The 25,677-nt window shown below is 46.1% G+C and overlaps 1 protein-coding gene across 23 annotated transcripts in view; it reads right to left on the reverse strand.

The window, feature by feature from the left end:
- PTK2 (protein tyrosine kinase 2) overlaps positions 1-25,677 on the reverse strand; it is a 360,567-nt gene that overhangs the window by 170,037 nt on the left and 164,853 nt on the right. For 22 of the 23 annotated variants that reach the window (XM_056522839.1, XM_056522834.1, XM_056522836.1 and 19 more), the window contains 2 exons: positions 23,948-24,114; positions 10,295-10,382 (listed from right to left, as the gene is read on the reverse strand). In XM_056522839.1, coding sequence (XP_056378814.1) covers positions 10,295-10,382; positions 23,948-24,114 — 255 coding nt within the window. Of the gene's footprint in view, positions 1-10,294; positions 10,383-23,943; positions 24,115-25,677 lie in introns of those variants that run through there. The other variant, XM_056522846.1, reaches the window with a different exon arrangement.

Below are 25,677 nucleotides of genomic sequence, written 5' to 3' on the forward strand. Positions count from 1 at the left end.
TAATAGAAGTAATTTACAAATTTGTTTAACTTTCTGGAGCCAGTTGATATATATATATATATATATATAAAAAATAGTTTTTTCCTGGAATACCCCTTTAACACTGCACACTGTTCAGCGTTTGCTGGGTCTGTCCTCTAGGTGACGTACATTGGACCGGTTTTGCGAGCCGTTTCCTCTCTTATCAGCTCGGCCTTGGTTCTCACACTGAAAACAATGTCCTGGCGGTCGGGAATCGCAGCAATCCTCGGGCGGCCGTGAACCTGTCACTACGGAGAAGAGCGAATACGGACTTGTGTGGAGCAGGGACAATGCGGCTCTGGTCCTGAATGACGGGATGGCTACCTACCTACAGCCGTACGGGTACACACTTTGCCTAGATACATGGTCATTTCTTGTTATACCTTCCTTCCGACATATCTAGTCAGATTTGTCCTTTAGTCGTCAAGGAAAGCAGGTCAACCTGCACCCCAAGGCAGTGTTTCCAAACCAGGGTGCCTCCAGCTGTTGTAAAACTACAACTCCCAGCATGCCCGAACAGCCGTTGGCTGTTCGGGCATGCTGGGAGTTGTAGTTTTGCAACCGCTGGAGGCACCCTGGTTTTGAAACACTGCACTATGATGCCGTGACAGCATCCGTACTGGCTGCCACCCAGCTTTCCCACAAGCAGACAAAACTAAGAACAACAATTTTGGAACGGCTACAGTGCCCCTCTTGTCTATGGGCTGTGTCTGGTATTGCAGCTCAGCCATATCCAGTTAAATAAAACTTTAAGTAAATAAGTAAAAGAATCAATTCCCTTTGTTCTAATCCTTTTAACAGGCAGGGGCTCTAATAACTGAGACTTCATCCCATACAATATAAGTAAATACCAATAGGAAGTGAAAGGTATTAGAAGATTTGCTTCTTATCAGCGTGAAACAGCGGTGGTGGAAGCAGACAATGCCGCTGTGTTTTTGTGACGCACAAAGTCTCTATAGGACCTTGAGCATCTTATGAAGTCCTGCTGGCGGCACGTGATGCAGGTACCGGCACAGAGCGGCTTTGTCCTGAGCAGCCAACGCCATTAATATCAGTCCTGAAGCAGGTTATACATGATGTATAGTGTCAGGTAGAGACAAGGGGGGAGGATGAGGAATACGGCTTGTAATTTATCCCCATATTCACCGACTGAAAATCCTGTACATAGCTAGTCCTGCACTCAGCTGAGAAGTGGAGACAATTGTATCCAGTCTAGACAATGCTCTGTGAGCTAAACATCCTGGACTCCACACTGATACATTGTACATAGCTAGTCCTGCTCTCAGCTGAGAAGTGATACAATTGTATCCAGTCTAGACAATGCTCTGTGAGCTAAACATCCTGGACTCCAGACTGATACATTGTATATAGCTACAGACAAAGAAGTGTATAGTCCAGCTCACTCCCTCAGCCCGTCGTGCCAGGACCGGCGTGGGCAACACCGACTGGAACTGACAAGTAAAAGCAAAATGTCCAGCGCGAATATGAAGGAACTGGATGTTTATTCCAATAGCCAAAAAGACAAGGAGAACATGACAAGGTGACGCGTTTCGGTCCTAAAGCTGGACCTTAGTCATACACTAGTATACAGTGAGTACAAACCTTATATAGGTGGCCCCTCAAACAACGACCAGTAATCCGGCCGCATCTGAATAGGGTCCTCCTCCTCTTTCCGTGACGTGGGGGTGATAGGTAAAACCCGGAGAAAAAATAAGAAGGTGAAGAGGAAAAAGCGGAGACAAAGAAGGAACCAAGGGAAAAAAATAGAAAAAAGAGAGAAGAGAAGATAAAAAACGGGGAAGAAAAGGAAAGAAAAAAGGGGAAAAAAAGAAAGAAAGAAAAAGAAGAAAAGGTAAGGAAAAGAAAGGAGAAAAGGAATGAGGACCATGGGTAATCACCCTCACGTAACAGAAAAAGGTTACAATCTTAGACAATACAGAAATATATAAAAACAGTAAATGTTTATTACATGTAAATGAAATATTTTAAAAAGGTCAATAATAAAACACATAATCATATTCTAAGACTGCTCCCCAAAGGGAGAGAAAAGATGAAAGGAATGAGCTATGTTTTGAGGTTTCATATGGAAAAAATGTTAAGCGATAAACAGTAGATTAGATGGTATTAATATTTTTTGTATAATAAATAAAAATTAAAAATAATTTTTTTTTTTTTTTTTTTTTTTTTTTTATAAGAAGATACATAATGTAATAATATAATATATACCAATCACTTTCTCACAAGAGAAAGAATACTGTATCCTATGAAACCATAACATAGATACTCTTACAGGATCAGCAAGTATCCTAATTAATCTGGGACACTGAAACCGGCCAAGGAAAAGGGGAGAAAAACTGGGGGGAGGGACGGGGGAAAAAAAAAGAGGAAAGAAAGCCTATAATAGAATGGTCATGGGCATCCTGATTGAGAGGAACAAAGGAAAATTAAAGAAGAATAACAACACCAATTTGATGGAGAGAGCAAAAATAGATCAAAACATAAATTTAAGTTTAAATATGAGGTTTTAGCCGAGGTACATGCCGGAAATACGTCATCCCTTATGCTACAGGGGTTGGAACGAGTTAGCCCACCTGTGAGGGGTGGCAATGTCAAGCTCAAACTCCTGGACCGAGAGGTCTATTGGATTTTGAGATTGGACAGTCGCGTCCCTCGGGGCCTTAATAAAAGGATGGACACCATTCTCCACTATTAGGCATTTTGGTTGAGATTCATCTAGCTTTGTTCCTCCTGCTCGCCTTAACATAACACTTATTTGTGCATCTATATGGGTACCCCATATTTAAACTTATATTTATGTTTTGATCTATTTTTGCTCTCTCCATCAAATTGGTGTTGTTATTCTTCTTTAATTTTCCTTTGTTCCTCTCAATCAGGATGCCCATGACCATTCTATTATAGGCTTTCTTTCCTCTTTTTTTTCCCCCGTCCCTCCCCCCAGTTTTTCTCCCCTTTTCCTTGGCCGGTTTCAGTGTCCCAGATTAATTAGGATACTTGCTGATCCTGTAAGAGTATCTATGTTATGGTTTCATAGGATACAGTATTCTTTCTCTTGTGAGAAAGTGATTGGTATATATTATATTATTACATTATGTATCTTCTTATAAAAAAAAAAAAAAAAAAAAAAATTATTTTTAATTTTTATTTATTATACAAAAAATATTAATACCATCTAATCTACTGTTTATCGCTTAACATTTTTTCCATATGAAACCTCAAACATAGCTCATTCCTTTCATCTTTTCTCTCCCTTTGGGGAGCAGTCTTAGAATATGATTATGTGTTTTATTATTGACCTTTTTAAAATATTTCATTTACATGTAATAAACATTTACTGTTTTTATATATTTCTGTATTGTCTAAGATTGTAAGCTTTTTCTGTTACGTGAGGGTGATTACCCATGGTCCTCATTCCTTTTCTCCTTTCTTTTCCTTTCCTTTTCTTCTTTTTCTTTCTTTCTTTTTTTTTCCTCTTTTTTCTTTCCTTTTCTTCCCCGTTTTTTATCTTCTCTTCTCTCTTTTTTCTATTTTTTTCCCTTGGTTCCTTCTTTGTCTCCGCTTTTTCCTCTTCACCTTCTTATTTTTTCTCCGGGTTTTACCTATCACCCCCACGTCACGGAAAGAGGAGGAGGACCCTATTCAGATGCGGCCGGATTACTGGTCGTTGTTTGAGGGGCCACCTATATAAGGTTTGTACTCACTGTATACTAGTGTATGACTAGTGTAGACAATGCTCTGTGAGCTAAACAGCACAGCCTCCAGACTGATACATTGTACATAGCTAGTCCTGCTCTCAGCTGAGAAGTGATGCAATTGTATCCAGTCTAGACAATGCTCTGTGAGCTAAACAGCACAGACTCCAGACTGATACATTGTACATAGCTAGTCCTGCTCTCAGCTGAGAAGTGATACAATTGTATCCAGTCTAGACAATGCTCTGTGAGCTAAACAGCACAGACTCCAGACTGATACATTGTACATAGCTAGTCCTGCCCTCAGCTGAGAAGTGATACAATTGTATCCAGTCTAGACAATGCTCTGTGAGCTTAACATCCTGGACTCCAGACTGATACATTGTACATAGCTAGTCCTGCTCTCAGCTGAGAAGTGTATACAATTGTATCCAGTCTAGACAATGCTCTGTGAGCTAAACATCCTGGACTACAAACTGATACATTGTACATAGCTAGTCCTGCTCTCAGCTGAGAAGTGATACAATTGTATCCAGTCTAGACAATGCTCTGTGAGCTAAACATCCTGGACTCCAGACTGATACATTGTACATAGCTAGTCCTGCTCTCAGATGAGAAGTGATACAATTGTATCCAGTCTAGACAATGCTCTGTGAGCTAAACATCCTGGACTCCAGACTGATACATTGTACATAGCTAGTCCTGCTCTCAGCTGAGACGTGATACAATTGTATCCAGTCTATAGACAATGCTCTGTGAGCTAAACATCCTGGACTCCAGACTGATACATTGTACATAGCTAGTCCTGTTCTCAGCGGAGAAGTGATACAATTGTATCCAGTCTAGACAATGCTCTGTGAGCAAAACAGCCCGGACTTCACATGTTAGAAGCCGCTTAGAGGGCACGGAGCTGCCAGTTGAGATTTTGCAACAGCTGGAGACCCACAGGTTGGGAAACATTGATTTAATAGACATTACTGGCCGTGACAAGATGTATGCGCAGCATCTGGGTCGCTGACATAATGCAGCCTGCAGTCACTGTCACATCCCATTGAGGGCGATGGCTAGATGGTGCCTGGGAGGTTAGTATATAGAACAATTCATGCAGACGCAGTATATACCACAAAAACTGCAGAACCTCTCATCCCCAGGCAATAGGGGGCAGGACGACTAACAGAGACGTCCAAGCTGTTGGATCCTACACGCACACTATATCCAGGGATCACTAATATGCACCCCACAGGCACAAAGGAGACAACACGTGAGGCTAGCCCAGTGTTTTTTTTTTATTTTTTTTTAACAGTGTGTCTCCAACTGTTTCAAAACTACAACTCCCAGCATGCCCGGACAGCCAACGGCTGTCCGGGCATGCTGGGAGTTGTAGTTTTGCAACAGTTGGACCCCAGACCCCAAACGGTACAACGAAATAATGCAGTTCAACTTGTACAATACACAATGCATCCTATAGGTGGCAGTAGAGAGACATTACTTCCTTCTAGAGCTCAGCTAATCTGCATACTTTGTTTCCCAGGGTTCATTGCCTATAAGGCTGCGTTCACACTGAGTGATTCCCTCGAGTAACTTCTCTTGAATTCTCCGCTTAGAAATAATTAACATCTGCTTTTCCATTGACTTCAATGTATCTTACTCTGCACTGTTCACACTGCGTAAATTCCGCTCACGGAATTCCGTTCCGCTAGAAGAAAGAACATGTTTATTCTTCTTGTGGAATACGCGAGCAGAAGTCCATTGAAGTCAACGGTAAAAAAAAAAAATTCCGCTTGAAAAATAGTTTTTGCACGAAATTTGCGTGGAAATTCCACACGAAAAAAATAAAATAAAATGGAAAATTCCAATTGGCGGTTGTAGTCCAGCAAAAAAAAAAAAAAGGGCCAAGTTTCCTCCTATATTCCGCACGGAATTCCGCATTGATCCCACACAAAAAAAAAAAACGTAAAATAATACGCGGCTTAATTTTTACGCGAGGATTCCTCTCTTAGGGTGCGTTCACACTATGGAATTCTCGCGGCTGAATTCCGCAAGCGGAGATTCCGCCTGGCGGCGGCCACCGGAGGTTCTTCGGCGCTAGGGCCGCGGGGCACTGAGCCGTCACCATTGATGGCTATGGTCCGCTCGCGGATTCTGCACAAAGAATAAACATGTTCTTTCTTTGCGCGGAACACTTTCAGCGGCGGAAATGTCCGCCGCTGAAATTCCGCAGTGTGAACGGGTCTCGCGGAAACCCGTTCAAACTAATGTTAAAGTTCACACCGCGGAATTGCGCCCGTGGAATTCCGCCCGGAAATTCCGCGGCAATTCCGTAGTGTGAACGCACCCTAAGACTAAACACACTGCTGGGCCTCTTCATTGAGACCTAGAACTCCCCGGAGCTGTATGGCCATTATACAGACAAGAAGCAACAATTGTACTACATAGATATGTTATGACATTCAATGCACCCACATATCCATTGTGATGGAGCGGAATGTTAGCGCAGCATGTGGTTTTGGCTAAGATCAAGTGTGGTATCTGTTCTTATCAGTTTAGTGCTGGTGGCAGGATACGCCAGTATGGAACTGGTGGGGATGGGTGCTGCATGGTAGGGAGCAGGTGTACCGGGGTGTTTCGGGGCTGGTTCTGAGTAATAAGCCCGACGGCTGCCCCGATGTGACCTGCTTCCTCCGGGTCTCGCCATGAGGCTGAGAGGGTCTAGAGATGAGGTACTTTAGTGCCTCGGGGAGTGGTGACCCCGAGGTGCCGAAACTCACTGGGAGGATGGACTCACTGAGTTGAAGCACGGGCACCATAATCTCTTCACCTTGTGGCACTCACTCTGGATAGGATCAGAGAAATTTTTATAGATCCGGCCGGGCAGTATATCTGCACACATTCACTTATTTATTTATTTTTGTCTCACTGTGTCACTTTTTGCGTGTTGTGTGTCCACAGGATTTGTCAGGATGCGGTAGCCCTTCTGGGTGTCCCTCCTGGCGGTCTAGGGGAGGAGTGTGTGGCCATTAGGTGCCGCACCTCCCTGCAAACACCACGGGTACACCTTTGACAGGGTACCTACCGTTATCGGCTCTGCGGGCAGATACCTTGGCTGACGCCTAGGGGGATGCCGGGAGCATTTGTGGTCCCTTAGTAGCTTTGGCAAAAAGGGACATCGAACCTGGAACCTAGCAGGTACCTTTTGGACCGGAGGCGAAGGGTAAGGTTTGTTTGGGGGCCTCTCTCCTATCGGAGAAGGGCTTGCGATAGACCGCATCCTCTGTGCAGGTTTTTTTTTTTTTTGTGTGTTACACGTTTGCACTTTTTCTTGCACTTTGGGTGATTCGAGAGCACGTTCCTCGGCTCTTAGATAGAAAAAATGTGGTATTGTGTATATGCCCGCTACCTCTTGACAAAGCTGTGGGAGCAGTGAAACATGTTGAGGGGGGCAGAGTAGGGGATTCTTTTAAGCCAAAAGCACAGCAGCAGCTCTGGTTGCAGGACGTGCACTGCAGGCACGCTCAGCAAACTACAAAAAACACAAATAGCCAGCACAACTACATGATATACAAGTGCATGCTGCTGTGGCAAATACAAAGTATACAAACACAAAAATAGCAGCGGCACATTTTATCAAAATTTTTATATTTTTTTTTAAAGGCTCTCAGCGCACTTTTTGATCAAAACGTGTCCCCCATCCGCCACGTGGAGGCGGCCATTTTCGGATGGGCCCTAACATACATTATGAGTCTAATACTCACAACTCTCCCCTCTGCTGTGCATATAGCCTCTTGACTGGGTGACATGCTAGATCAACCACCAATTTAAACATTTAAACTCCCTCCTGGGAAAAGGGGGAGGGGTGCATCCCTCTCCATCCTATCAGTGATCTGCTGCTCTATGCCTGCTCAGCAGGCTAGAGTAGCAGAGCACTGATAACACTGATCAATGCAGTCAGAGTGCTGGGGTCCTTGCGATCTCCTGTATAGGCCCCTCTGCTCTTCCCTTCAAGCAGCACAACACCCCCCCCCCCGCCCACTCCATATATCTCTATGGGAGAGTCGTTCGGCTATCTTCAGCTATCCCATAGAGATATATGGAGGGAGTGTGGCAGCTCCCGCTACAGGTGGGAGTCACAACACGCTGCTCCAGTGGAGAGCAGAGGGCTCGTACAGAAGAACGCGGGGGGCCCAGTGCTCAGACCCCCTGCTAGTGCTGGGCGGTATACCGGTATGAACCGGATAGCTTTTTTTCTCCCACAGTATGGATTTTTGCCCATACCGCTATACCGGTCGGGCCCCTCCCCCACCCTCCGAGTCTATAGAAAAAATTAAACTTAACCGTAATGGGGGTGGTCCGGGCCATCCATCCTTCCTGTAGTGTCCGGCGGCATTACGGGTGGAGGGTGAACCGGTCCAGGCTGTCCTTCTCCGGGGGTCCTCTTCTCCACTCCGGGCAGGCTCCGGGCTAGTACGCTGCATAGACGCCGCTACGCCGTGACGTCAGGTGCGTCGCTGCGCATGAAGCAGCGCCTATGCAGCATTACTAGGCGGGAGCCTGCCCGGAGTGGAGAAGAGGAACCCCGGAGAAGGACAGCCCGGACCGGTTCACCCTCCACCCGGAATGCCGCCGAACACTACAGAAAGGATGGATGGCCCGGACCACCCTCCCCGGACGGTCCCTGCAGCAACTGGGAAGGTGAGTCAGGGTTCTGGGATGGACAGGGGTCTGTATAATATACTTTACCTACAGTAGGCCCTCCAGCTGTTGCAAAACTACAACTCCCAGCATGCCCGGACAGCCAACGGCTGTCCGGGCATGCTGGGAGTAGTAGTTTTGCAACAGCTGGAGGCACCCCTAGTTGGGAAACACTGACCTATACTATATACTACTATATAGTCCAACATGCTGGGAGTTGTAATTTTGCAACAGCTGGAGGCTGTAGGGTTGTTTGTTACATCTATTTAAAAGGGAACTCTACTGCCCCAGTGTTCAGATCATTTAGTTCCAAAAGCCCATTTAGTTCCGCTACGCCACCTCAATGCAAGTCTCTATGTAAAAAAAAAATTAAAATACCGTGAAATACCGCGATACTACCCCCTGCGATCTAAAACTTATCCCCGTGTCCTGCGGATAGGGGATACGTTTATTTCCATGAGATATCTCCTTTAACCTCCCTAGCGGTATGATTCAGTCTGGAAATTTGTACCAAAAGCGGTACAATTTTTTGCATTGAAATTCCACATCTCCCCCCGTCACATTCCCCCTCCCTTGTCACATTTTCCCCCCCCATATCACATTCCCCCCCTGTCACATTCCCCCCCCCCTTGTTGCATTCCCCCCCCCCTGTCACATTCATCCCCCCTGTCACATTCTCCCCCCTTGTTACACTCTCCCCCCCGTCACATTCATCCCCCCTGTCACATTCCCCCCTTGTTACATTCTCCCCCCCCCCTTGTTACCTTCTCCCCCCTCCATGTTACATTCCACTCCCCCCCTGTCACATCCCCCCTTTGTCACATTCCTCCCCCCTGTCACATCCCCCCCCCCTTGTCACATTCTCCCCTCTGTCACATTCCCCCCTATGTCACATTCCCCCCTATGTCACATTCCCCCCCCCCCTTGTCACATTCCACCCCCCCTTGTTACATTCCCCCCTATGTCACATTCCCCCCCCCCTTGTCACATTCCCCCCTATGTCACATTCCCCCCCCCCCTTGTCACATTCCACCCCCCCTTGTTACATTCCCCCCTATGTCACATTCCCCCCCCCCTTGTCACATTCCCCCCCCCCCCCCCCTTGTTACATTCTCCCCTGTGTCACATTCCCCCCTTGTCACCTTGTCACCTTCTTGTCCTGCAGCAAATACATTAGGTTTGCCGGGCAGATTTCAAACCTAGTGTATTTGCTGCAGAACAAGTCCTTTCCCCTTCAGCCAATCACAGGCTTTACACCACTGCGGCCCGTGATTGGCTGAAAAGGGAAAGGTCCTGTAAGATGAATAGAGCAGTGAACAGAGCGCACGGAGGGGAACGACATCTGCAGGGACCGGGATTAGGTGAGCAAAAGGTTTTTTTATTTTCTTCCTTTTTACTTTTACACTTAGTTCAGGGTTTTCTACCAGGGGGCCTCCAGCTGTTGTGAAACTACTGCTCCCAGCATGCCCGGACAGCCTTTGGCTGTCCGGGCATGCTGAGAGTTGTAGTTTTGCAACATCTGGAGGCCCCCTGGTTGAGAAACACTGACTTTTAGTATATGTCTTTACCTGCTCTGGCCGGCCCCTGCAACGGGAGCCGACCCAAGCAGATAATCACATATTTTCCCGGGGGCTGCATCACTACATCGCAAAAAGCAAAAATCGCGATTCGATTGCTTTTGCGATATACTGTGCAGCCCGCACAGCAACTCTGCAATTCTACCCCGAGCGTGACTCGGGGTTACCGCTTCTAGCAGCGAAAATTAACCCCGAGTCACGCTCGGGAATACCGCTAGGCTGGTTAAGGCAAAGTGATGTATTGCAGAGCCGACCATCCGTCGCGGTCACTGTCTCTGGAGCAGCCCAGGCACTTACCTGTTGGTAGAAGAAATTTAGGGTAGGCTTGTCCTCCGTGAACTGGTTCAGGAAACCTTTGGGTAAATATCGAATTCTCAGCTCGTACCTGAAAAACAAATGTAAGACACGTAAGTGAAAAATGGAGACAAACCCAGCAGCTCTCACACCAGTGATCAACTTTCACAAAAAAAACAAAAACGAAAAATTAAAATTAAATAAAAATTGGGAGTGATTTTGGCGCACGTCAAATACAAATTGTGTTAAGACTTTTTGGAGCTTTTGCCCCTGACTTGATCTAAAACTGGGCAGGGTTTACTGGAAAGGGGCATGGCCTTACACAACCCAACACAATTACCATCATTTAGGTCAGAAATTGGTGTAAATCACAGAAGAAATATACACCAGGGTGTAAGTGTTTCTTTCACCGCACAATTTTCATCTCTCTGCTTGCTGGCAATGAATATGAACATTCTTATTCACATCCAGAGATTGAAAACCAGTCCTGACTTCGGACAGCTGAGGGTTTGTTACAATTATATCCAGCCTAGACGAACCTCTGTGAGCAGAACCTGGTCAAGTAAAGGGCAAGTCTGTATTACACCAAATCATACAAAGGGTGTACACCAGTGGTCTCCAAACTGCGGCCCTCCAGATGTTGCAAAACTACAACTCCCAGCATGCCCGGACAGCCGTTGGCTGTCCGGGCATGCTGGGAGTCGTAGTTTTGCAACATCTGGAGGGCCGCAGTTTGGAGACCACTGGTGTACACTATTAAAACTTTACATTTACGGGGGAGATTTATCAAAACCTGTCTAGAGGAAAACTGCTGAGTTGCCCATAGCAACCAATCAGATCGCTTCTTTCATTTTCCATAAGTCTTTTTAAAAATAAAAGATGCGATCTGATTGGTTGCTATGGACAACTCCGCTACTTTTCCTCTAGGCAGGATTTGATAAATCTCCCCCAGTGTGTCTCCAGCTGTTGCAAAAATACAGTAGTATTGCAAGCAGCTTTGGAAAACACAGATTTAATCAATTTGCTTTTAAAAGCTTATCTAAAAAACGAAGTCTGAAGGTCCGAATGGCCGCTGTGTAGCCAATGTGTGAGGGGTCAAAGAAAATACCCGTCCCTAACAGGTCAATTAATTAGTCCCCTTGTGTACTGGGATCCCTCCTAAAAAGCCATCAAGTGTAAAATACATAGTCCATATGGATGGTGGACCAAACATACAAGATGAGAAGGTTTTGGAGCACCAGAATTGCGTGACATGTCCACAGTGAGGGCGACCCCTGTCCCTATCTACCCCTTAAACTTTCCCTGGTTGCCATCAAATTTTAAAGGAGTTCTGTAAGCTAAAACTTTTAACCCCCGCTGTGCCTGGGCTGTAAAACTATACATAATAAACTTTCACTTACCTGCCTACGATCCCCCCGTTGTTCCGATATCGCCGTCCCGTTCTCTTCCACTTCCTGCGGGTCGGTGACTTCACTCTGCGCTCAGCCTATCAGAGGCCGCGACGGGACATTGCTGCGGCCGCTGATAGGCTGAGCGCAGAATGAAGTCACCGACCCACAGGAAGTGGAAGAGACCGGGACCGGAGAACGGGACGGCGATATCGGAACAACGGGGGAATCGTAGGCAGGTAAGTGAAAGTTTATTATGTATAGTTTTAGAGCCCGGGCACAGCGGGGGTTAAAAGTTTTAGCTTAGAGAACTCCTTTAAATCCTACGTATTTCTTTCATATCTGTGGATTTGTCAGGGGTAGATGAAGGAGAACTGGTCTTTTTTAGCCATTATGGCCAAGATGCCAGAATAAAAATAAAAAACATTAAGTTACCTTCTGGTGGTTCTGCTGTCCTGTCCTCCGGCCCTTGACCTCTCTTCCAGCTTTTGGTGCCCGTCACTTCACACTTGCAGGTCAGCTTATCACCGGTCACAGCAATGTCCCGCCTCAGTCGGTGATCGGTTGCGTGTCAGTGTCATCTAACGGGCCCAGGGTTTTCTTCATTACACCGGGCCCGGTACATGACTTTGCAGCTCAACCTGTCCTCGGCAAGGGGAGGCAACGCTGCGGCCAGTGATGAGCTGACGTGTAACGTGTCCGGAAACAAAAGCCAGAAGAGGACCAGGCCTGGATGATGGGACTGTGATATTTCAAGCATTGCGGGAGTGGTATAATGAATATATATAAGAATATAGATGAAAATCAAAAAAAGTTTGCAGTATGTTGTAATATGTTTTTTTATTGGACTAACCGTACAAGATACTGCAACATTTTTTGGTTTGCATCTGCATCACTGGACTAATACGGCTACTCAAATTTACTATAAGAATATATATATATTATATAAACGGGATGGGTAAGCACTCCGCAGGCATTCTGGGTAGGGGAATATGCAAATCAGCTCATTACATCACCTTTTCAGGCGATGTTCCCTGGTATCAGCTTAGCTCCAGTTACGGAATATAAAAAGCTAATCGGGATTAATGCCAAGCCAGAACTCTCTCTCCAGAAGGAAAGAGCACCCATGGGTGCTCTTTCCTTCTGGAGAGAGAGTTCTGGCTTGGCATTAATCCCGATTAGCTTTTTATATTCCGTAACTGGAGCTAAGCTGATACCAGGGAACATCGCCTGAAAAGGTGATGTAATGAGCTGATTTGCATATTCCCCTATTATATATATATATATATATATATATATATATATATAACCTTATTCACAGGAATAAGGTTGGGGTATAAAGTCCAAAATGTCCGTATTAATACCCAGAACCACAGGGATCAGGGTGCCTGTGGTCCATAGTTGTAGACCACAGAGGTAGTGTATGGTTACTCTGATATTTTGGACTTTATACACCAACTTTATTCCTGTGACGTACCTATCCTCACCCCAACTTTCCAGGCAAAAACTTTTTTTTATATATCAACTGGCTCCAGAAAGTTTGTAAATTACTTCTATTAAAAAAAATCTTAATCCTTTCAGTACTTATGAGCTTCTGAAGTTAAGGTTGTTCTTTTCTGTCTAAGTGCTCTCTGACGACACGTGTCTCGGGAACCGCCCAGTTTAGAAGCAAATCCCCATAGTAAACCTCTTCTAAACTGGGCATTTCCCGAGACAGGTGTCATCAGAGAGCACTTAGACAGAAAAGAACAACCTTAACTTCAGAAGCTCATAAGTACTGAAAGGATAAAGATTTTTTTTATAGAAGTGATTTACAAATCTGTAACTTTCTGGAGCCAGTTGATATATATAAAAAAGTTTTTGCCTGGATTAAGGGGAATCCGGGATAGTTCAAGTGGTAGATCGGCGCAGGGGTCATCCTTTTTCTAGGGCGGTTGCCTGGACATTTTATGAGCAAGAAGGGAAACTTCTATCACCACTAAATTAGACACTTGGGGTTTTCTCGGGGGAATTGTAGGAGTGTTGGTGCATAAAGTTTCTTCCGCTCTTTTCACGTCGAGACTTCTGCTCCACAGTGGTTCTCACTCTGCAGATCTGAGGACATCGCATCACATGGAGCAGCAGAATTAAAGAGGTTTTCCAGGCAAAGAAATCTTATCCCCAAGCCAAAGTATAGGAGATAAGTTGTCTGATTGCGGGGGGCCCACCGCTGGGACCCCCCCGGGATCTCTGAGCAGCACCCTCATTCTATGCGTGGCTGCTGCTCCAGTCTCTGCGTTTCAGGGATTGGAGACCGGACGTCATGCCACGACCCCTCCATTCAGGTCTATGGGACGTCCTTTTCATCAACTGGTGCCAAAAAGTTAAACGGATTTGTAAATTACTTCTATTAAAAAAATCTTATTCCTTCCAGTACTTATTAGCTGCTGTTATGATCCACATGACCTTCTTTTCTTTTTGAATTTCCTTTCTGCCTGTCCACAGTGCTCTCTGCTGACACCTGTGTCCATTTTAGGAAAAGTCCAGAATAGGATAAAATCCCCATAGTAAACCTCTCCTGCTCTGGACAGTTCCTGACGTAGACAGAGGTGTCAGCAGAGAGCACTGTGATCAAACAGAAAGGAAATAAATTCAAAAATGTGGATCATAACAGCAGCTAAGTACTGGAAGGATTAAGATTTTTTAATAGAAGTAATTTACAAAACTGTTTAACTTTTTGGCACCAGTTGATTTAAAAAATAAAATGTTTTCCAGTGGAGTGCCCCATTAAAGGTATCCCAGTACACTATGGTACCCCCTAGACCAGTGGTCTTCAACCTGCGGACCTCCAGATGTTGCAAAACTACAACTCCCAGCATGCCCGGACAGCCGTTGGCTGTCCGGGCATGTTGGGAGTTGTAGTTTTGCAACATCTGGAGGTCCGCAGGTTGAAGACCACTGCCCTAGACCACAGTTATCTAAAATTTGTGTCTCCAGCTGTTGCAAAACTACAACTCCCAGCATGCCCGGACAGCCAAGGGCTTTGACTATACAGGGTCCATTCGGACCTTCTGACTATGTTTTTGAGGATAGCTTTTATCAGCATATTGATTAAGTGTTACATTTTAATACTGTACACTCACCCTGAACATACCAGCAGTATAAGTCTCTATCATTTTTTGACAGTTCGTTACAATGTATCAGTAGAGGTAAAATATATTTGTAACACAAAGTATGTAAAAAAGTAGCATAATTTTTTTTATTATGAAGAGTTTAAAGTGATATCCCAGAAGTTTTATATTCATAACAACTAATATCTCATCTGTTTACAGTTTACGGAGGTCATGGGAGCGCTCCGGCCTCTTTATACATTTAGTATCTGTGGTACCTGGTACCGCAGATGAGATCCAATGTACGATACTGTGCTCGGGAGGTGACACCACTGCCGCAGCGCCTTCAATCAGCTGATCAGCGGGGGGGAATGAGTGCATACACCGCAGATCAATATAGAAGTACAGAGAAATCACATGAAATCAGAACACACACACAGCACAAATATTCAGCTGAAGTGCCCCCACTGCGGTCATGAATAGACTGGTCACTCCAGAACAGCACGTAGCTGCGCCAAAACACTCTGCGCCAAAACACTCTGCGCCAAAACACTCTGCGCCAAAACACTCTGCGCCGAAACACTCTGCGCCGAAACACTCTGCGCCGAAACACTCTGCGCCGAAACACTCTGCGCCGAAACACTCTGCGCCGAAACACTCTGCGCCGAAACACTCTGCGCCGAAACACTCTGCGCCGAAACACTCTGCGCCGAAACACTCTGCGCCGAAACACTCTGCGCCGAAACACTCTGCGCCGAAACACTCTGCGCCGAAACACTCTGCGCCGAAACACTCTGCGCCGAAACACTCTGCGCCGAAACACTCTGCGCCGAAACACTCTGCGCCGAAACACTCTGCGCCGAAACACTCTGCGCCGAAACACTCTGCGCCGAAACACTCTGCGCCGAAACACTCTGCGCCGAAACACTCTGCGCCGAAACACTCTGCGCCGAAACACTCTGCGCCGAAACACTCTGCGCCGAAACACTCTGCGCCGAAACACTCTGCGCCGAAACACTCTGCGCCGAAACACTCTGCGCCGAAACACTCTGCGCCGAAACACTCTGCGCCGAAACACTCTGCGCCGAAACACTCTGCGCCGAAACACTCTGCGCCGAAACACTCTGCGCCGAAACACTCTGCGCCGAAACACTCTGCGCCGAAACACTCTGCGCCGAAACACTCTGCGCCGAAACACTCTGCGCCGAAACACTCTGCGCCGAAACACTCTGCGCCGAAACACTCTGCGCCGAAACACTCTGCGCCGAAACACTCTGCGCCGAAACACTCTGCGCCGAAACACTCTGCGCCGAAACACTCTGCGCCGAAACACTCTGCGCCGAAACACTCTGCGCCGAAACACTCTGCGCCGAAACACTCTGCGCCGAAACACTCTGCGCCGAAACACTCTGCGCCGAAACACTCTGCGCCGAAACACTCTGCGCCGAAACACTCTGCGCCGAAACACTCTGCGCCGAAACACTCTGCGCCGAAACACTCTGCGCCGAAACACTCTGCGCCGAAACACTCTGCGCCGAAACACTCTGCGCCGAAACACTCTGCGCCGAAACACTCTGCGCCGAAACACTCTGCGCCGAAACACTCTGCGCCGAAACACTCTGCGCCGAAACACTCTGCGCCGAAACACTCTGCGCCGAAACACTCTGCGCCGAAACACTCTGCGCCGAAACACTCTGCGCCGAAACACTCTGCGCCGAAACACTCTGCGCCGAAACACTCTGCGCCGAAACACTCTGCGCCGAAACACTCTGCGCCGAAACACTCTGCGCCGAAACACTCTGCGCCGAAACACTCTGCGCCGAAACACTCTGCGCCGAAACACTCTGCGCCGAAACACTCTGCGCCGAAACACTCTGCGCCGAAACACTCTGCGCCGAAACACTCTGCGCCGAAACACTCTGCGCCGAAACACTCTGCGCCGAAACACTCTGCGCCGAAACACTCTGCGCCGAAACACTCTGCGCCGAAACACTCTGCGCCGAAACACTCTGCGCCGAAACACTCTGCGCCGAAACACTCTGCGCCGAAACACTCTGCGCCGAAACACTCTGCGCCGAAACACTCTGCGCCGAAACACTCTGCGCCGAAACACTCTGCGCCGAAACACTCTGCGCCGAAACACTCTGCGCCGCTGGACACCCTGCTCCTTCCACTCTAAGGTTCAGTCTGTGACTTTCAAATTGCCTCTGTCCCCCTCCTCACACCATGACATTACCCACGTCCTCAATACCATCACTGCCAACACGAGATCAGCTTAGGCTGGGTTCACACCACGTTTTTGCCATACTGTTTTCAATCAGTTTTTCTAAAGAAAACCGTATGGCAAAAAAAACGGATGGAACCGTATGGGAAAAAGTAAACCGTATGCGGTTTTTAAACCGTATACTGTTTTTAAGAGTGCATACGGTTCCGTCCGTTTTTATATATATATATATATATATATATATATATATATATATATATTAAAACGTTTTTAAAAATTTTGGGTGTTGGGTGGGGACTTTAGGATGCAAATGCGCATGTGCAAAGTAAAAACCGTATACGGCTTACTGTATGGAACCGTATACATGTGCGTTTCCCATTGACGTCCATGTTAAAACAAATGTATGCGGTTGCAGTACGGTTTTTAACATGGACTTCAATGGGAAATGCACATGTATACGGTTTTTGCTTTGCACATGCGCATTTGCATCCTAAAGTCCCCACCCAACACCCCTCCCATTAAAAATGGACAACATTTCCAGACTTTTTTTTATTTTTTAAACGGACGGGACTATATGCACTTTTAAAAACAGTATACCGTTTAAAAAAGCATACGGTTTACTTTTTCCCCATACGGTTCCATCCGTTTTTTTGCCATACGGTTTTCTTTAGAAAAACTGATTGAAAACAGTATGGCAAAAACGTGATGTGAACCCATTACGTTTCCCCCAACGGGACCGCATACAGCAGGGGAGAGCTAAAAACTTGCGCTCCAGCATGCCTTTCTATGCGCTCCCGTATGTAATTCATTTCAATGAGCCGACCGCAGTGAAACGTTCGGTTGGCTCATTTTTGCCCCGTATGCGCTTTTTCCCCGCACCTAAAACCGTGGTCGACCACGCATAGAAAGGCATACGGGAGCGCAAGTTTTTAGCTCTCCCCTGCCGTATGCGCTCCCGTGGGGTAAAACGCAATGTGAACCCAGCCTTACTTATCTCCTAAAATACTCTGTGCTGCTTCAGATGGAATTAAAATGATTTTTCTTCAAGAAAAGAAAAAGGTCACAGAAGCATCTTATTTTTTTCCTTCTTCACAGCTGAGCAATGTCGGAAGTGGCGTCTGCTCCAAGCGCCTACAACATAACATTAATATCAATGCCCCCTCCCCACCCGGTCATGATCCGACCTGCCAGCAAAAACACAGCCGTTCATTAGACTGAACATCACAGCTTCCATTAATTACAGGGAACACGAGACGATCCGCTTCTATCTGCCGTGCGCTTCACTTCTTTGCTGGCACGCCGACTTGTGGAATACAGATAACCGAAGACACAAAGGGCTGAGCGAGAATTTTATTATTAACCGAGCTGGAGGCTAATAAAAAGAAAATAAATCCCATTATATCCTTATCAGTCATATTTGGCGCTGGTTCCACATCACCGCTCACGAGTCTGCTTGTTCTTACCATCACATGCCTGTAGTAGACGATCGCTAGTAGTCATGCTGATGTGCAGGCAAGGGGATGGCGCATTAAAGGAGTAGTCCAGATTAGAAAAACGTATCACCTATCTGGGAGGTCTGACCACTGGCACCCCCATGATCTCCTGCCTGGCGCTCAGTACAGCAGAGAAAATACCGGGACCACATGGAGGACAACGGTATCTGCGGCACACCTACAGGGACTGGGCTAGACGAGCCTGGGCATGCTGGGAGTTGTACTTCTGCAACAGCTGGAGCCACCCTGGTTGGGAAACACTGACTTAGCATATGAATTAAGGCAACAGCCCAAGAGTGTGTGCGATACGGGAGCCATATCACTATTCGCAAGAATCCCGATTCGATTGAGAGATATATATCGTGCAGCCCTAGTCTGAATACAGCAAACGAAGAGATGACCGCACAAATGTATTGAGAAGGGATTCGCCAACAAACTTATACACTATGGCAGCGATTCCCAACCTGTGGATCTCCAGGTGTTGCAAAACTACAACTCCGAAGGCTGTCAGGACATGCTGGGAGTTGTAGTTTGGCAACACCTGGGGAGCCTCAGTTTGGAGATCATTGCCTCAAGTGGCGGAATTTTACAAAAGGAAACTATGAACGTCAAAGGGTGCGGACAAACCCCAAAGTTGGTGAAACTGTTAGAGATTCATCTAGAACCGATTTCTGGTCTCAGTAACTTGTATGGAGCAATGGCACCACATTTATTTACATTACCCACAATGCAGGTAGACAAAGCTGCTGTACTTAGCTGCATGACCTGCGTCACTATGTAAATCCATTGAACATGTACATTAATGGCGCTGTAAATGAGCAAATGCAACATAAAGCTCCTACAAACTTGTCTACAAACTTGTCTTAGCCATCCAAACAGGGACAAGGATAGGTTCAGCTTTTGCAATAATCTTTGTCGAAACATATTGAGCATATGCAGCTCTAAATTAGACCTATGTATCTCCATTGTTACTGTGTCCTCAGATCCTGCAGTGATATTCTCCGATCTGTCCTCTACGTCTTGTGATTCTGCCATAAGTTTAATAGGAAGAACAGGGAAAGCAGTAGGACTGCATGATGTGACTACACAGGCCTTGTTTGTAGTCTGTCACCATGGGGAAACACAGGTCTGTATAGGCAATGTGGACACAGAACAGTAACAAAGTAAAAAAAAAAAAATATCTATCTCAAGCAGCTTTTCTAAATACAGTGACCCCCCCGACCTACGATGGCCCCGACATACGATCATTTCAGCATACGATCACTCTCAGAGGCCATTGCATGTTGAAGGCAGCATCAATATACGATGCTTTTGTATGTCGGGGCCATCGCATAAACGGCTATCCAGCAGCGCAGACTACTTCAGCTGCCATCGGATAGCTGTTTACGGTGCCCCGTGTGGTCCGCTGATGATCACTTACCTGTCCTCAGGGCTCCGGCGCATCCTCTTCGGGATCCCCTGCATTGTCGGCGCTCTCCATCGTTGTCATCACGTCGCTGCGCACGCCGTCCCGTCATCCAATAGGAGCGGCGTGCGTAGCGACGTGATGGCGGCGACGGAGAGCGAGGATGCCGGGGAAGAAGCCTTGCCGGAGCGTCGGGGACACCCCGGGGACGCGGCGACAGCGATGGAAGGCGACATCCAGGGCAGCGGTGACGAGCGGCGGGAACACGTGAGTATAACCTCCAATACCAGTGGTCTTCAACCTGCGGACCTCCAGATGTTGCAAAACTACAACACCCAGCATGCCCGGACAGCCAACGGCTGTCCGGGCATGCTGGGTGTTGTAGTTTTGCAACATCTGGAGGTCCGCAGGTTGTAGACCACTGTCCTATACTTTACATTGCACGGATCCCTCAACATGCGATGGTTTCCACAAACGATGGTCCATTTGGAGCGGATTACCATCGTATGTTGAGGGACCACTGTACTGTTGTCCAATTCTGACAACTACCACCGACTAACAATCTTATCCTTTATCCAACCAGCCATCTCGCTTTCATATCACATTTATTTCCAACTCTATATTTCGTTTTATACTATACATCCAAATCCCCCTTCATCCACACCCAACACCCACCAATAAACATCTTATCCATTTATTCATCATGAACAACGATCCTTCATACACTCTTCCCCATTGTATCCCTTCTCTCCTAACCATCATTTACGATCCTCCTTCCCTATCCATGAACACTATATCCACTCTCTCACCATCATCAACGATCCTTCCATGTATTTTTTTCATTAACACAACCCTCGTAATCTTCCCACTTGTATAACCATGGATATAAATACCTGCCATCCTTTCATGCATCTTTTTCATCAATACAAACCTTCCATTCTCTCCCAATTCCACTTACAATCACTTGCATTACGCCAGCCGAGATACGCGCTCCCTCGGTCACCGGCATGCCCACAGTTATCTTTTATTCTCAGTTCGCGCATGCGCCAACTCTCAACGGAGAGGTGCGACTTTTTAAACAAATATTATGGTGTTTCAGCAATACTAAATGTTACACATTACCCAACACAGCAACTGTGAACGAAATAATCAGCATAAACTTGGCGAGGCGCAGCGCGATCTAGAGATAGATCAGTGGTCTGCCACCGCGCTGACATCAATGTATGTTACACACACCGGCTCCGTACTCACTTTATTTTTAAGCAAATGCTTTTTTTGCGTTTAGGTGATGTAATACCACTTGCATGTATACCTACATTACACTTGTTTATACGTTAAATGTATCATATACAATTGTATTCATTTATTTATTAACTAATTTGAACATGTGAACATGCCCGACTGGATCCGGTCATAATAGAAGGAACCAGTTCCCCTAAAGAGTGATCACTGTACAGTGGTCCCTCAACATACGATGGTAATCCGTTCCAAATGGACCATCGTATGTTGAGGGATCCGTGCAATGTAAAGTATAGGACAGTGGTCTACAACCTGCGGAACTCCAGATGTTGCAAAACTACAACACCCAGCATGCCCGGACAGCCAACGGCGATATCCCTTCTTAATGTTAATATTAAAATTCTGGCAAAGGTACTGGCAAACAGGCTTAGAGGAGTCATTTCTTCAGTGGTTCACCCTGCCCAGACTGGGTTAATGCCAGGGAGGGCCACAGATATTAAAGGGGTACTCCAATGAAAACCTTTTTTCTTTTACATCAACTGGTGCCAGAAAGTTAAACATATTTGTAAATTACTTCTATTAAAAAATCTTAATCCTTCCAGTACTTATTAGCTGCTGGATGCTACAGAGGAAATTCCTTTCTATTTGGAACACTGATGACATCATGAGCACAGTGCTCTCTGCTGACATCTCTGTCCATTTTAGCAACCGTGCATAGCAGATTTATGAGAAACGGCAGCATGGTGGCTCAGTGGTTAGCACTGCTGCCTTGAAGTGCTGGGGACTTGGATTCAAATCCCACTAAGGACAACAATAAATAAAGAGTTATTATTATTATAATAACGTCAGCAGAGAGAACTGTGCTCGTGATGTCATCCGAGAGCATTCCAAAAAGAAAATAATTTCCTCTGTAGTATTCAGCAGCTTATAAGTACAGGAAGGATTAAGATTTTTTAATAGAAGTAATTTACAAACATGTTTAACTTTCTGCCACCAGTTGATTTAAAAGAAAAAAGGTTTTCACCGGAGTACTCCTTTAATGTCAAGAGATTACAGCTAAACATCTCGGCAGCGGAGGAGGACGTTTCTTCTGGTTAGTTAGCCTTGATGTATATAAGGCATTTGACTCAGTTGAATGGCATTATATTTGGTGCCTGATGCGAGTCCTCCGCTTTGGACCTGTTTTTAGGGTATGGGTGCGCTTACTATATGATTCCCCTAGGGCCCGCATACCTACCAATTTAGATAAGAGTCCAGCAAAGTCGGATCCTTTCCAGGCTTGAGAAGTACCACAAAAAAGGGCCACAGAGTCAGGCAGGGCCCCAGACTCCAAGGTCTTCACATACAGATTAAGCAGGATAGGAATCAATTTCTCCTCGTTCACCCTGTACCAATCCCCTACAAGTCCATCTAATCCCGGAGTCTTTTATAAGTCTATAGAGTCTATACACCTCGTCAGCTGTCAAAGGGGCCTCAAGGGTCGAGAACTGAAGTGAGGTCAAGGGACTTAGGGGCAACTCTCCCAGAAAGGACAGTATAGTCTCAGGGGACACCCTAGAGGATGAGGAGTAGAGGGAACTATAAAAGGAGTGACAGATCCCATTAATAATCATCGGGTCAGAGCTAAGAGTCCCATCCTAAGTACGTATACAGGGTATGGAAGCTACAGGACGGCTCTCCCTGGACAAGTAAGCTAACAGTTTACCATTTTTGTCCCCAAATTAAAATATGGCAGCTTCCCTATCCGCCATCTTCAAGTGTACATGATCCTTCTGTATAATCAGAAGAGACAGCTGCGCCCTGGCCCATGCCCTTTCTGCCTCTGAAGTAGGATCCCCAATCACTGCGGCTTCAAGGACCCGTATTTCAGACTGTAACTTCATCTCTTTGGCACCCAACTCCGCTCTCCTACCCGCCACACCGGCCACACACACTCCCTGAATAGTTGCCTTATAGGCATCCCATTGGATCAAGACATCCGGATGGGAGGCATTAGGTGTCCAACAATCAGTACGTGCGACCTCTAGAGTGGAAGAAACCTCCTCCGCCTGAAGCCACCCCGGGTGCATTCTCCACAATCGAGAGGAGGGAAGAGGACCCAGTGACAATGTAACTATTAAGGCAGAATGATCTGAGATCCCTGGTATAACACACTTCACTCACTGCTGGAAATAGGTCAGCCAAAGGAAAGGCGAGATCAATTCGAGAGAAGGACTTGTGCACCGAGAAGCCTAGCAATGCAGGAGTCCAGAGGCAACCCAGCGGGCAGAGCGGGAGTTGCCAGGGAGACGTAGCTCAGGATCAAGCCCCGCCCACAAAGGCCAGCAATGGCGGGGGTTCCGGCTTCAGCAATCAGAGACCAGCGCTGGAACCCGGGAACTACACAGAGCACCTCACTGGACCACCAGAGCCTCCCCTCCGTCTCTCTCCAGGGCCGGCCACCTCCGTGAGTGCCGCCACCACCACCTGTGCAGGCACCGACCAGGAGATCCGTGCACCGCCGCAGGCACCCAGTAGAAGGATCCAAGACGGCATCCACTGCTGCAGGAAACCTTCCAGAAAGCAGAGCACCCCTCAGGTAAGTATCCCCGCAGGGCAGGTGTATTTTTCAGGATAACTTAGTAATGGGAAGCGGGAGCTCGGCGGACACCCGTCTGCTCAGCTCCCCATGCAATAAAGCAGTGTGAGGTGTCATCGTGACCTTCACAGCTGATGGTGAGAAGTCAGAGTAGCAGCCCTGACCCTCTGATGGGCCAGAGAATGTTATATAAAACCAACTCCACTAACACTGATATTTGTGGGTCTGCAGTTCACTTACTTCCATTCTTCTGGTGGATGGGACTGTTCGTATTTCTCTCTAACATGAGACACCCCTATATCCGGGTGCAGCCAGTGAACCTCCTCGGAGCGCAGGTGACTGAGACGTAATCCATACGAGGAGACGCATTTGACTTTGTGACTGTCCACAATCTTCTGGATTATTCCCTGAAAAATCAGAATAAAAATAAATGTAAATATGAATCTCATTGAGTTTCTCTCATTTACTATTTCATTCAGCCATTTCTGTGCTATCACGTCATATATTTTAGCATCTGAATTACTCAAGTGTTCGGTATCACATTGCCCCAATGGTTAGTCAGTATTTACTGTAAGAATTTTATTCTAAGCAAGGAGCAGACAAATCAGAAGGAACAATTTCTACAACTATGGATATGTTAGGAGGCTGGGACTAAACAAAACTTCGTATTAGCAGGGCCAAAGTATATATAATTGTATATATGATATAAGATACATAAACAATGGAGTCACTGAACAGCTACATAACTTACGTGTACTGATCCTGAGTTATATCCTGTATTATACTACAGAGCTGTACTCACTATTCTGCTGGTGAGGTCACTGTGTACATACATTACATTACTTATCCTGTACTGATCCTGAGTTATATCCTGTATTATACTCCAGAGCTGTACTCACTATTCTGCTGGTAAGGTCACTGTGTACATACATTACATTACTTATCCTGTACTGATCCTGAGTTATATCCTGTATTATAATCCACAGCTGTACTCACTATTCTGCTGGTGAGGTCACTCTGTACATACATTACTTATTCTGTACTGATCCTGAGTTATATCCTGTATTATACTCCACAGCTGTACTCCCTATTCTGCTGGCGGGGTCACTGTGTACATACATTACATTACTTATCCTGTACTGATCCTGAGTTATATCCTGTATTATACTCCAGAGCTGTACTCACTATTCTGCTGGTGAGGTCACTGTGTACATATATTACATTACTTATCCTGTACTGATCCTGAGTTATATCCTGTATTATACTCCAGAGCTGTACTCACTATTCTGCTGGTGAGGTCACTGTGTACATACATTACTTATCCTGTACTGATCCGGAGTTATATCCTGTATTATACTCCAGAGCTGTACTCACTATTCTGCTGGTGAGGTCACTGTGTACATACATCACATTACTTATCCTGTACTGATCCGGAGTTATATCCTATATTATACTCCAGAATGTTAGAAAAATTAAGCTCTAAAGCCAGCTCTAAAGCCAAAGTATATATAATTGTATATATGATATAAGATACATAAACAATGGAGTCACTGAACAGCTACATAACTTACGTGTACTGATCCTGAGTTATATCCTGTATTATACTTAATAGCTGTACTCACTATTCTGCTGGTGAGGTCACTGTGTACATACATTACATTACTTATCCTGTACTGATCCTGAGTTATATCCTGTATTATACTCCAGAGCTGTACTCACTATTCTGCTGGTAAGGTCACTGTGTACATACATTACATTACTTATCCTGTACTGATCCTGAGTTATATCCTGTATTATAATCCACAGCTGTACTCACTATTCTGCTGGTGAGGTCACTCTGTACATACATTACTTATTCTGTACTGATCCTGAGTTATATCCTGTATTATACTCCACAGCTGTACTCCCTATTCTGCTGGCGGGGTCACTGTGTACATACATTACATTACTTATCCTGTACTGATCCTGAG

This window comes from Hyla sarda, chromosome 5 (genome assembly GCF_029499605.1).
Source record: "Hyla sarda isolate aHylSar1 chromosome 5, aHylSar1.hap1, whole genome shotgun sequence".
Classification (NCBI taxonomy): domain Eukaryota; kingdom Metazoa; phylum Chordata; class Amphibia; order Anura; family Hylidae; genus Hyla; species Hyla sarda.